The 13,577-nt window shown below is 47.4% G+C and overlaps 1 protein-coding gene across 2 annotated transcripts in view; it reads left to right on the top strand.

Moving 5' to 3' along the window:
* Window positions 1-13,577, top strand: part of WDR7 (WD repeat domain 7) — a 363,988-nt gene that overhangs the window by 86,063 nt on the left and 264,348 nt on the right. For both annotated transcript variants that reach the window (XM_075532929.1, XM_075532930.1), the window contains one exon: window positions 11,467-12,236. In XM_075532929.1, the coding sequence (XP_075389044.1) occupies window positions 11,467-12,236 (770 nt within the window). The remainder of the gene's footprint in view (window positions 1-11,466; window positions 12,237-13,577) is intronic.

Here is a 13,577-nt window from a genome sequence, read left to right as displayed (position 1 = left end):
TTTTTCCTAGTTCTTATCCTCTTTGATCTGTTAGTAATTTGAAATGGGATTTGGCCATAACAGTATTTTTTGACTGCTCATTTTTTTTTGGTGACATGATTTTTCCTAGATTTGTGTTTTTAATGATTCACTCAGGTCAGCGTTTCTGCGTTCCCAGAGCTCTTCCTCTGTGGGCGGCATGTGCTGGGGAATCTGACTGCCTGCTTTCTGAGATTCCCGGCACCATTCCCCTTCCTCCCAGCAGTGCCTGTCAATGTCGACGACAGTCTTAGCCACTTCTCCTCAGGGTGGGCCCTTTCCCAGAATGTTGCCCCCATGCATCCAGGTTCTGAGCGCCAGCCCCGCCCAGCGGCTCACTGTGGGCTCCTCTCCTCACCTGCCAGGCCCAGCACTTGTTTTCCAAAAGGCTCACGAGTTTTCTGGTAAATATCTGCTAGCTGGTTTGGGGTTTTCCTGTTAAATCTGTCAGAGAGAGACCTTCCTGCCTCCCTTTCCTTGCCATAGAAAGGCCCGACAGCAGGCAGATCCCCCAGTTAGTGTCCTTGAAGCCATCTACTTGGACATGGGAATTCGCAGGAATCTGTACGGTGGCGCCTTGTGCTGTAAACAGTGCCGTCAGTGGTTTGGGCTTGGTTAGCTAAGTGTTCTGTCTCTTATGCGAAGATTTGGGAAGACCCGAGAACTAAGCAGCCAGGACTCCACATATTCTTGACTTGAGGTGTAGCATCCAGTGCAGTGATTGAGTTCAGGGAAAATTGCATCTGCATTCCTTTCCCTTCTCTGAAGTGTCGACTGTTTGAGGAGGGTGAAGCGCAATTTGAACCACCTCTTTCCCTCTCCCCCCACCAGCGTCAAACACCAGTGGGGTCTGGACTGACAGATCAGAAGGCTTTCTAACTCTGTGTGTAGGTAGGTCTTTGGCCTACTGACAGGTAAGAGGTGGCCCTCGTCTACACTCGAGGGTGAGCAATGACAGACTGATTGCTACCATTGCGCTGTTTTCTGTCAGTGAAAGGGCAGTGCTGCCCTGTCCTCTAGGGTCCCCTGAGTCAGCGTCGACCTGATGACGGGAGGTTTGAGCGGCCTTGATGAGCACGGTACCATTTAGCTCATTAAGGATCTCGCTCAGCTAGCTAAAATTTTATACATATTAATTGTCATTTTTTATCGTTCTCTCCTCTTCAGGATATTTGAATTAATGATGGGATATGTGTTGGTTGTTGTAGAACATCACCAAATAATAAACTACACTCCCTGAAACTTAGCACACCCCCCTAGCTGTGGTTCAGTGTTTCCCAGAGTGGGAGATACTGCCCCCTCGGGGAGCGCTGGAACGATCTGGGTGTGTGTGTGTGTGTTTGTGTCTCTACTTTCTCCTGGCTTATAGGCTAGAGTGCAAAACCTTTGAATTGCCAGAGGTACTACCTTGTCCTGTGATGCCTTCATTCAGTTTGCAATGGCGTCCGTTTCCTCGGAAGTGCGTTAACAAGCGCACACTACTTCTGAAAAGAAACCCAGAGTGCTGTGGAACGTCTGTGTGGGGCTCTCACCATCTCCAGAACAAACCGAACAGCAGACTGCACTGCTAACCACAAGGTCAGCAATTCAGACCCACCAGCCACTCGGAGGGAGAAAGACGAGGCTGTGTGCTTTTGGAAAGACTTGCCGTCTCCTAACCCTCGGCGGGGTCACTGAGTCTGTCTGAGTGGCCTCGGCGGCGGTGGCAGAGGGTTTGCTTTGGGTTTTGAGAAATTAGAGACTCGAGGCAGATTAAACCTACTGACCTCTTCTCAGCAGCCACTTCTTCCCAGCTCTGGTGTGTGATACTTCATATCGACCTCTTTCTGAGAACGTTAAAGGTATTGCGAAGACGTGCTAGAAGTATAAAGATTTGTGGCTAACTATTAATATTTTAGTACTTTTGGAGGAGAAATAATTTCTTCTAATATGCTTGGAAAAGCTCCTCTTTAGTAGACCGTAGAAAAGATTTTCTAACTTCTTGACTTTTAATAGCCCCGGTTTGAAAATAATTGAATCAGTCTAGTTCAGTAAACAATTATTGACTAGTAGGTATTATTTTAGGCCCTGAAAAGCCAAAAAAGGGTAAGACCTGATCTTAACCCTCAAGATGTAAAGATAGCTCAAGGGCAGTAAGTGGGCCAAGAAATGCAAAATGCACCACAAAGACCTGTCCTGGACCGAGGTGATGAGGACTGGCTTTTTGGCGGAGAGGCGCTCGTACCCGAACACTGCGGCACGAGCAGAGAGTAGCAGGTGACCTGTGGCGGCGGTCATGGAGTGCGTTCTAGGAGAGGCTGGCCCAAGCACAGAGGGGCATGGGCTCACCATGGTATGTTTGTTCAGCATGGCTGGAGGAGCCTCTGGAAGACAGGCCGTGGGGAAAAATGAGGGTCAACCTTGTGTATCACATGAAGATGCTCAAACTATCTCTTAGTTCAGTGGTTTTCACACTTATTTTGATTTTTAAAAAGTAGCATTAGAAGCCTTTTCTCAAAGAAAAGTGTGGAGGAATCTTCCTCGGATGAGGGGGGGGATGGAGAAGGGGGTGCTAGCGGCCACTTTTGCATCTCTTCTTCATCTCCTCACTGGCCTTCCTCAGACTGCGGCTACTCTTTCTCCGGAGTCCAGGTAGCTCTGGAGCCGGCTGGAACCCCATTGTGTGGGCACGGAGGAGTCCTGGAACGTTTCCAGATGCTGAGTGGCAGGGCCATGGGCGTTTCGGAGGGGAGGGTTTGGTGACTATGTCCAAAGTGGGTTCAGGAGGCGAGGACAAGGGATCTGGTCACAGCATCACGAGGCCTGCACCCAGCCATGGGAGCAGGGAGGGCGCGTCGGCCCCAGGCTTGCTGGTGAGTTGTGTTCTGCAGGGCCCGTTGATTGATGAGGGGTGGGCAGGAAGGAGCATTGACTCCCAGGTTTTCTGACTGGATGATGAATAGAAAGTGGCTCTCTAGGATGGGCTATCCAGCATGCGAGCAGGTTTTGTGGGGGATGATGATGATGACTTTCTGTGTATGGGCTAAGTGCGAGGTTCCTATGGGACATCTGGATGGGAGATGCCTGCCAGGCCGTTCACTTTCAGGGTGTGAAACTTAAGGGAGGCCTTTGGTGATGGATATGCACATTGTGGCATCTCCACCTGCAGATGGGACTTACAGCCCCGCGGGTGGATGAGGTCATCCAGAGATAGTAAGTGGGCCGAGACAGGCTCTAGGGGATACCAACTTTAAGTGGAAGAGAAGAGCCCTTTGGGGCAGCGATGGTGTGAGGACCGCAGGATGTGCTGCCCTGCAAGCAAAGGGGACCGAGAGTGTGAGTTGTGTCAGCTGCAGTAGGTGTTGGGGATGAGAAGGACTGGGATGGGCTTACCAGTGAGGCCATTGAGCTTTCCTTTTCAAGACTGCTGCCCATGGTGTTGCGGACACGGTTGGTTTGAGGTGGGCGGAAGACAATGAGAAGGGAGGAAGTAGAAAGAGCGGGGGAGGGAGATCGGGTTTTGAAGACGATTGAGAACATCTGAGGTTGAGGCTAAAGACCTAGTGGAGAGGGAAGGTTCTCGATCGGGACAGGCCGCGAGTCCAGGAGGAAACTTGCTCAGCCAGCAGGTGAGAGATGTGCAGAGTCCAAAGCTGTTGGAAGGTGTTGGCTTTGACCTGGAGAAGAAAAGCCCTATTTTGTGAGACTGCAGGGAGAGAGCGGGGTGGGGGGCACTGAGAAGAGGACATCTTGAATGCTGTGGGGCTCTCCTGGGGGCAGGGAGACTGTTGACAGAGAGTGAGTGCAGGGCCACCCAAGGAGGGGAACCGCTGGGAGAGGAGCATCTTAGAAAGGAGTGGGAGGGGCACAGTAGGTGCTAAGACCAAATAAAAGGACCAACTGTGAATGTGTAGAAGCATCAGGCTGCCATTAGCTCGAGGAAAGGGGCAGGAACAAAGACAAGGTAGAAGCTATCCTGGTGCCACGGATCCAGTCACGTCACACACCATTGACGTGGCTGGTGAAAGTGGAGAGGAGGCTGTGAGGTAGCCCCGGGAGGGCCCCTGTGACCTCCTTTCTTGGCGATGCTGAAGACCCCGAGCACTTTGCCAGTTTTCTCTCCATCCCAGTGGGTGCAGAATGCTGCGCTAAGAGTGGAGTGTCTGCCGTCTGGCAGGCAAGATTGGGAGAAGGGATTGGGTATGTGATTTAACAGTAAGGCCAGTCATGTGTTTTTCTAGTGTTGGGAAAATATGATTTCCAACTCTGATTGATGCAGATGGCTGACTCATAAAGGATGAAACAAATGGTGGTGGTGTGAAGTGCCCCTCCCTCCAACAGAAGCAAACACTGCCCCCTCCTGCCCCGTCCTCACCACTGTCCCTGTACACGCGCTCATTGCTGCAGGCTCTGTGCCCACCCATCTTGTTCAGGCCCTTCCTCTTCTTTGCCGCCCCGCTAATTTACCCAGCATGATGTCCTTTTCCCAGGGACTGGCCTCTCCGAGTAACATGTCCAAACCAAGTATGTGAGATGAAGTCCTGCTATCCTTGCTTCTACGGAATATTCTGGCTGCTTCTCCCAAGACAGATCTGTTTGTTCTTTAGACCGTTCATGGAACTTTCAATATTCTTCTTCAGTACCCTCATTCAAATGTAGATCAAGTGAGTAGAGGTTTATGTATTTAAAAGAAAGCATAGCATCCACTGAAAGCCAGTACTCAGGATGCCTGCTGTGGAAGCCTCTTGCGTTTGTGAAGAGGTGACATGCTCATGTGCAGTCGAATCTGTGTTCCAGCACTCTCCATGTCATGGGAGTGGCCATCTCGTTGGAATACTGCTAAAAGTCTACAGAAATGTCTAGTCACATCCGAGCTTAACATTATAAGCAGTAAAATACCTGAATTGCTCTGATAGCATCCTTAGCAGATGTAATCGTAGGAACTCGTTTTTGTTACTAAATGACCCATGTTCTGTGCTGTCACTTATCCTCCTACTTTCAGTCTGCTGGCCCACCAAATACAGACCATGCATGAAACCAATGGCCCTCTCGCGTGGCCAAGTCTTGTAGGATGGTGGCTGTGAATCAAGGCCGCGCCAGGGACAGTGCTTTGAGGTTTTTCTGGTTTTCACACGTGAAACTCAGGAGATGATTTATATGGCATGGTATTGCAGGGTCTAAAATTAGCCTGGGATGGAATGATATTAGTCATCTCGAGGGAACACGCTATTGCATTATCTGAGGATAGGAATACATAGGGCAGGAAATGATTGCGGCTGGAATTCTGGTCACTATATTCAGTAGGCCTTCACCTTCCACATCTGCACACACACTTTCTTACCTTGACATGGGCTGTTCCCCTCACTGTCCATCCTCTCTGCAAGTCGATCAGCCACTCTCTCTCCCTCTCCAGAAAAGCCTTCCCAACAATCCTCGAGGCAGCCCATCTCCTGAGGGCCCCTCCCACTGTGTGTGTGCCCCGAGTACTAGCACGCTCACCCCAGGGACTGCACACATTCTTGTAGGAACTCCTCCCAAACCAGAAACCACACCCACTACCAGAGAGTCCATTGTGGCTCATACACAAAACAATTAGAATTCTGCCATCGAGTTGATTCTGGCTCATAGAGACCCTATAGGGCAGTTATAGGACAGAGTAGAACTGCCCCTGTGGGTTTCTGAGACTGTAACTCTTTATGGGAATAGAAAGCCTCATCTTTCTCCCTTGGAGCAGCTGATGGTTTTGAACTGCTGACCTCTTGGTTAACAGCCCAACTCATAACTCATTATGCTACCAAAACCCCAAACCAAACTCATTGCCATTGAGTTGCTTTTGACTCATAGTGACCCTTTATAGGGCATCTGAGACTAAACTTCCGTAAACTTTTGCGCTGCCAGGCCCTGTGCCATCCTCACAACTTTTGCTCATATTTTCCCTATTTGGAGGCTAGTAGATGTGATGCTGGGGCTATTAACTGGTCTTTATAATTGAGGAGTGCGAATGGCCCTGGCTTCTAGCGCTCGCTGTCTTGTTATTTTAATAACTTAGTCTTTGGGGAAGCATTAAAAAATCAACCTAGTTTGTCCTGCTGTATGAGAACTTATATTACTCTTCGAATAGCCTCATAGTTTGATATTATTTGATATAATTTCCAAATATTATGATCTAGTAAGCCATGGCATATAGAAATATCTTGAGAAAATATAAATATCTTTATTCTCACTACCACAAAGTCGATTCCAACTCACAGCGACACTCTAGGACAGAGACGAACGGCCTCTGTAGGTGTTCACGACTGCCCATCTTTACGGGCGTAGACACCTTGCCTTCCTCCTGAGAGTGGTTTTGAATTGCTGACCGTGCAGTTAGCAAGCTAACGTGTAAACTCACAGGGCTCCATTACTTTCTTTCCACCGAAGGGGCAAGAGCTAAGCTTTTCTATTTAATACTTACACATTTATATTATTGGATTAACTTGCATTTAATTTATAAGAATTGAATTACAATATGGAATCAAACATTAAAACGCACCCAAAAGGTTAAATGCCTCTTTTTGGCTTATGCTTATTAATTTGTGTGCTAATGAAAACAAATGAAAGGAGGTGAAATAGCATCAACTCTAATAAGCATGTTGTAATTCATACCTTCTAATAAACGTCTCATCCTACCCAAAGTCAAATATTTAATACACGGAGAGCAGTACACTGTGCAATTCAGCTTAAATGGAGTCTCTGAAAAAGAACTCTCCTCTCAGCCTCCCTGTTAGCTGTCAGTAGCAGCGATGTAGCAGCAGAGGGCACCAGAGATCTATGCCATCCCAGTGCAGTGCACTCCTGCCCCTCGCCTGTGGCTGTTTCCAGCATCTTTGACTCAGGCTTTACACTCTGCCTCTGCTTCCCTCTTTCCCTCCCCGCCCCCACCCCCACCCATTAAAATCCTTACCATTGAGAGCGCTGTGGAGACTTTTAATAGTGTTGCATTTAGCTAATTTTGCCGTAGTTTGAAAGCACATCAAAGCCACTGGCCTTCTGGTGTGCCGTCGTCACACATCAGTATTTCAAATTCTTTGGGGGAACTTTATTCCATAAAAATACCTTTTCTAAAATCAAGAGTAAAATTCTTGTTCTTTTTAATTTGTCACTTCTACCAGTATATTTAGAATAACACAATGTAAATATGTATATTTTGTCAGGTAATGGATTTTTCCAATATTCCTTTTTCTTCCCCTGAATTTGAGGACTTCGTGTTGGCGTTTGTAGGAGCGTGTGCTGTGCATGGATGTGTCCAGTGTGCTTGATCTGTGTATGGTATTTCTTTGCCTTATGCATGATACCGTTGATCTGATTTATGTATCTACATTTTTAAATCATCCATTCCTCTGTCTGCACTGTAGCATCGAAGTCAGCCCCTCTCCACGATGCACATCGGCATAAATTAGCAATGTCTTAGTAGAGCTATGACTACTGATACAAAACAGAATCTAGGATTTGTCGTAGGGTCGACCTTAGAATCTGCTAGGAGCCGGAGGTTGCACTCAGTACTCTTCCAGGAAAAGTCAGAGATGTCCTTTCCGTGATGAGCAAGCAATTTGATAGTGTTTTCCTAGTCTGCCTTTTAGGACCAGGTCAGTTTTCTGACTTAGATTTTTAAAAGGCTAAATCTGTATTTTTCCCTCGGAGGGAAAATATGAAGTTACAATAGGTTTAATATTTACAACAGAAATGCCAAATATCTGTCCTACTAGCCATCTGGGGCACTGTGGTGGCTCCGTGGTTTAGCAGTTGCGTGCTAATGGAGAGGACGGCGATGTGAACCCACCATCCCACCAGGCACTCTGTGGGCGAAGGGAGTGGCCGCTGGCTCCGTGAAGATGCCGGCAGTGGGACTGATATGGGGCGGTTCTGCTTGGTCGCGTGGCCTGCCGTGAGTTGGAGTAGACTTGATGGCAATGGTTTTGTTGTTGACTTCACGCCAGTTTTTCAGGTGTGTGAATATGGACATATTTTGCGCTGACCAAACTGACCAATTTTTCTTTGAGTGTTACCAGCCAACCTGAGACCCTTTTCTTGTGTGTTGTTGTTAGGTGCTGTTGCGTTGGTTCTGAATCATAGCCCTGCCCCACCCCACACAGCGCACAGAACGTTTACCTCCTGGCTCTGCGCCCTTTCGCGGTGGGGGCTGTGCCTGAACCCGTGGTGGTAGCACTGTGTCAGTCCACTTCACAGAGGGCCTTCCTCTTGCTCGCTGCCCCGCTGCCTCACCAAGTGTAATGTCCTTTTCCAGGACTGGTCTCTCCTGACAACCTTTCCCAAGTGTGTGAGAGAAGCATTCTGGCTGTACTTCCTATAAGACACATCTGTGTGTTCCTCTGACAGTTCATGGTACTTTCCATTTGTCTTCTCTAGCACCACATTTCAAATGGCTTGATTCTTCTTTAGTCTTCCTTATTCAAGGTCCAACTTTCACGTGCACATGAGATACATCTGTCATTTATATATGTCTTATAATTAAGCTTTCTTTAGTGCCCTTTCAGTGGAGCTCTGGTGGAGTCATGGGCTAAGCATTGGGCTCCTAACCTCAAGGCTGGCAGCTCAAAGCCACCATCCACTCCGCAGGAGAGAGGGCCTGCTGCCGTCAAGATGGGCAGTCTCAGAAATCGTGGGAAGTTCTGCTTGTCCTACAGGATCACTATGGGGCAAATTGATGTGATGGTATTGAGCCTGTTGTCTTTTCTTTTTTTCTTCTTTCAAATAAGTCTTTACATTATTGCTTTCAGGATTTAAGGACGATTTTATTTTCTCCCAGACATCTTGCACACACTTGTCACTGCACAAATATTTGCAGAATTGAATTTAATCTTTCTCCGTGATATTGTAAAAGTGAGTCTGTGAGCACAACTCTCAGATGGTCTTAAAAGGTGGCTGAGCAAGCACGCTTCTGCGAAATAACTTCCTGGAGTCAGTTGCCGGTATTTGAAATTGCTAAGAAGAGAACATGGTATGAGTGTGGTTTTTTACTCTAAATATGTATCCTTTTTGATTAAGTCATGAGATCCTGGGAACTTGATAGATTCCACTCCTGCACCCCCTACCCCCCCACCCAACCGGCCCATTTTGCTGTGGTTATTCTTAAAGGTAGCACACAAAACTATCCAACATGCCAGGGACTCGTTTCCCCCTGTCCCCTTGGTTCGTTGGAGTATTTTGTAAAACAGCGAGAACGTGGTGGTCTAGCGGGTAAACGAGCACTCACTTCTCTGTGTGTGTAGCTGACACCTGACTGTCACAACTCCGCTGCAGGCTTCTAGTTTGCACTAAGAGGTCTTGGCCAGCGGTTGCAGGGCGCGTGCAGAGCGTGTGGTGACATCAGATTATATCATAGCGCATCTCTTGATCTTGGGATGACTCTTTCTGAGGACTCTGTCCTCAGTCTCCCCTGTCCTTTTCTCACCTGTCTGTTATGGTGGGGTTGTCTGGGGTTTTTTCAGCCCGTGGATGGTTGCTGGTTCGTTTTTGCTGCCGTGACATAAAGGGAGTTGCCCGCAGTCCCATCCAGCTCTCCTGGGACTAGACCCTAGACAACCTCTCCATCGTCCGGCACGCGGGCTGTCAGCTGGCACACCTCTGGCAGGGCAGACAGCTCTGGCAGATCTGGGGGTGCTCAAAGGGGCACACCTGTGGGCGACCTCAGAGGAGAGGACTGAAAAGTCCGCACGTGTCCCCACTCCAGCCTGCTTTCTTTCTTGCCGTTCTTACCATTTCAATAGTCCCCCTGCCCCCCCCCCCCCACAAAGGTCTGAGGTTGCATTCTTTACACCCTCTGAGAGAATCCTGTAGCTCTTTACTGGAAAAGCAGTATCCGTGGAAGCCTGGCGGGGAGCTCTTCCTTTACCTCATGTTGGCATTAACGCTTCCCTCACGCCCCATGTCAGACCTGCCTGCCTGTTCCTGATACGAGGTAACACTCCACCTTAGGCTGGGCCGACCCCAGCCCTGATGGCCGGTGGGTGCCATATTAGGTGGATCTCTCAGGTGAAGGTCGTACCGTCTCCTTTATCTCCCCAGTCTGCCTCACTGTCAGGGCCCTGTCTCATACCGCACCCTCGATGTTCGCAGTCACTGTCTCACTCAGTTCTAGTTTCAGGACTAAAGCAGCCACATCTTACTCATGTTTACAGCTTCCGTGTTTTCCACAAACACCAGGCACAATGAGTAGGCGAGTATAGGAGGAATGAATTAAACACAGGCACCCGAGAGAATTGGTGTGTGTGTGTGTGTGTGTGTGTGTGTGTTCTCATCCAGTGCAGTGTGAATCTGTCGTGCTGTATGTGCATCTTCGGCTTTCTATCTGTACCACAAAAGCCGCCTGTTTTCTGCCTCCTGCACACGTCGTTCCTTCGGCCCAGGGCATGTGTATGTGTTCTGTGGCTGTGTGTGCTAGCAGCGTGACGTCGCTCACACCTGTGTCACAGTGCATACGGACTGTGTATGCTCAAGTGAAACCTGAGTTTTTGCAGCACATTTCTATTTATTTATTTATTTATTTTTAATTTTTTTAAACCAAATCCACTGTCATTAAGTTGGTGCCAACTAATAGTCAGTCTTTCTCTTGAGGAGCAGTTGGTGGTTTAGAACTGCTGACCCTATGGGTGGCAGCCCAGTGCCTGACCACGAGGCCACCAGGGCTCTCTGTAGCACATTTTTAATGCATTTTTTGTGGTAAAATTAGGTGCCTCACCTGATATTCGGGTTGACTTATACTCAAGATATATGGTATATAACAATTTAATTTGTGGCATGTGATGGGTTCATTATATACTATAAATTAAGTATTTATAAGATATTTGCTGTGGATTATATATTTTATTTTATATATAATATATCATATATATTATATATAATATATAATATATCATAGCCATGTGGTATAATTGGCATCTGTAATATGTGTATATATATTTAAGTATATACATAGACATACACATATGTTTGTACGCATACATACCTATAGGCAATATATGTTTGTATAGGTGTGTATATATACAGGAGCCTTGGTGGCATGGTGGTTATGTGTTGGGCTGCGATCTGAAAGGTCTGCAGTTCGAAACCGCCAACTGTCCAAGGAGGACAAAAGCGCTGTGAACAGTTAGTCTCTGAAACCCACAGGGATATTTCTATCTTGTCCTATAGTGTTGCTGTGAGTTGACATCAAGCCGATAACAGTGAAAGGAGAGTACGTATATGCATAGATACATGTACCTACACATATACACACACAAGCACATATATGTGTCTGTACATGTGTATATATAAATACACACATAGATGTGCATAATACTTTTAGTGATAAAGATCCCTTACAGTACAGCTGAGAAGTCATTGTAATTGCTTTAGCTATTTGTTGCTTATTATTGAATGTATGACATTAAAAGTTTTCATTGTAACCACTTTTAAATCTATTTATTGCAGGGGAATTTGCCTAAATATTCCCATAATTCCCTGATGGTCCAAGCAATAAAGACCAACCTAACCGACCCGGATGTCCACGTGCTGTTCTTCGATGTGGAGGCGTTGATTACTCAGCTCCTAACCGAAGAAGCCTCCAGGCCCGATACTGCCCTGATCTCCCCCGAGAATTTACAGAAAGCCTCTGGCAGTTCAGACAAAGGGGGCTCCTTTCTCACGGGGAAGCGAGCCGCAGTCCTCTTCCAGCAAGTGAAAGAGACCATCAAGGAGAACATCAAGGAGCATCTTCTGGACGACGACGAGGATGATGAAGAGCTCCTGAGGCAGAGACGGGAAGAAAGTGATCCTGAGTATAGGTCCAGCAAGTCGAAGCCACTGACCCTGTTGGAATATAACTTGACAATGGACACTGCCAAGCTGTTCATGTCCTGCCTTCACGCCTGGGGGCTCAATGAAGTCCTGGACGACATCTGCCTGGACCGCCTTGGCATGCTGAAACCCCACTGCACGGTCTCCTTTGGGCTCTTGTCCAGAGGCGGACACATGTCACTGATGCTCCCTGGTTATAATCAAGTGGCCTGCACTCTGGGCCCCGGGGAAGCAGATGCAGGCAGGAAGCTGCTAGCCACTGAAGGACTAGGAAAGGGAACCTACGGAGTGTCCCGAGCTGTCACCACACAGCACCTCCTATCTATCATCTCTCTGGCAAATACTCTAATGAGCATGACCAATGCCACCTTTATTGGGGATCATATGAAGAAGGGCCCCACCAGGTATGATGGCGATATCAGTTTGATCTCCTACATGAGAGAGAGGAGAGAGAGAAAAGAGAGGGACAGCAAAGAAACCAGTTTCGTCTTGTCGCTGTTTAATGTGTGTGTCTGTACTGAGCTTGTATTTGAGGTCGTCTTAGTGTTTACCATTTTACGTTTTCATACCTATTTGAGTCTCCAGTATAATAAGCAACTTAAAAGAGAATCAGTTACACCTTTCTGCCTATATTCAGACATGCTTAATAATGGTTTTTTGTTGGTGGTGTTTTGCTTTGTTTTTAATGTTTGGAATGAGAAGAGCCCTAGTTCAACTTTAACAAGTGAACTAGGCCTTGAGTAAGTGTTTGCTTCAAGTTGTATCTACTTAGAGTTTCCCCTCACACCCTCTCTAGGAACGTGCATTTGGGGAGAGTGTTTTCCTTCCTTGTGACCCTTGACGTATATGCAGTAATTGACTGATAAAAAGGACAGTTAGAATCTTCGAGTGGGGCGGCCAATGGCCTTCTCCCAAACCGAAGCCAAGGCATTGGTTGTCGAGGGGCTCCACCTCACAGTGCCCTCTTGTGCTGCTAGATGGAGCTGTACTCCTTGGGTTCGTCATGGGAGCATAGTCCTTTAGAGAGCATAGTCTCAGACCTTTCTGTGGATGCCCCTCGGTGGGTTTAAAGCAACAATTTTTCAATTAGTAGCCACATGCTCAACTATTTGGACCACTCAGAATTCTTAGCTTGAATTGCAGTTCTTCCCAAGTCGCAAAGACACCTTTAGCCCCAATTCTATTATAGTCTATGGTGAATTGACTGTACCGAGGATTTTTAAAATCTGGCAAGAACTTACATATTAGCACAAGCTTTGGACATGACTCTGTTCTGAGGACTTTACCCCTATTTAATGCTCTTAACTCTGTAATAAAGCCCAACTGCCCAGCCCACTGCCATAGCATCGAAGCTGACTCATAATGAGCTCAACAGGGTGCAACTGAGCTAGAAGGGTCCCCGAGGCTATGCATTTTTTATGGGAGCAGACTGCCCCATCTTTGTCCTGAGGAGCAGCTGGTAGATTTGAGCCATTGACCTTTTGCATAGCAACGAACTAACTCACTACCATTGACTCGATGCCAACTGGCAGGAACCCTAAAAGTCAATGCTTAATTCCCCGTGCTCCCAGGCTCCTTGAACCCTCTTCGGTAGCTACTTTTATTCTTTTCTTACAGATGAGAAAACCGAGGCACAGAGAGGTGAAATACCTTACAGAGCTAGTCAGTGGTAGAACCAGAATTCAAATCAAGACTGCTGACCTCTGCAGGGCCTAGTGTGCTGAATCACTAATGCTTCGCTGCCT

This window comes from Tenrec ecaudatus, chromosome 15 (genome assembly GCF_050624435.1).
Source record: "Tenrec ecaudatus isolate mTenEca1 chromosome 15, mTenEca1.hap1, whole genome shotgun sequence".
Lineage (NCBI taxonomy): Eukaryota > Metazoa > Chordata > Mammalia > Afrosoricida > Tenrecidae > Tenrec > Tenrec ecaudatus.
The sequence above is the reverse complement of the archived record's forward strand: the minus strand, read 5'-3'. Positions and strand labels throughout refer to the sequence as shown.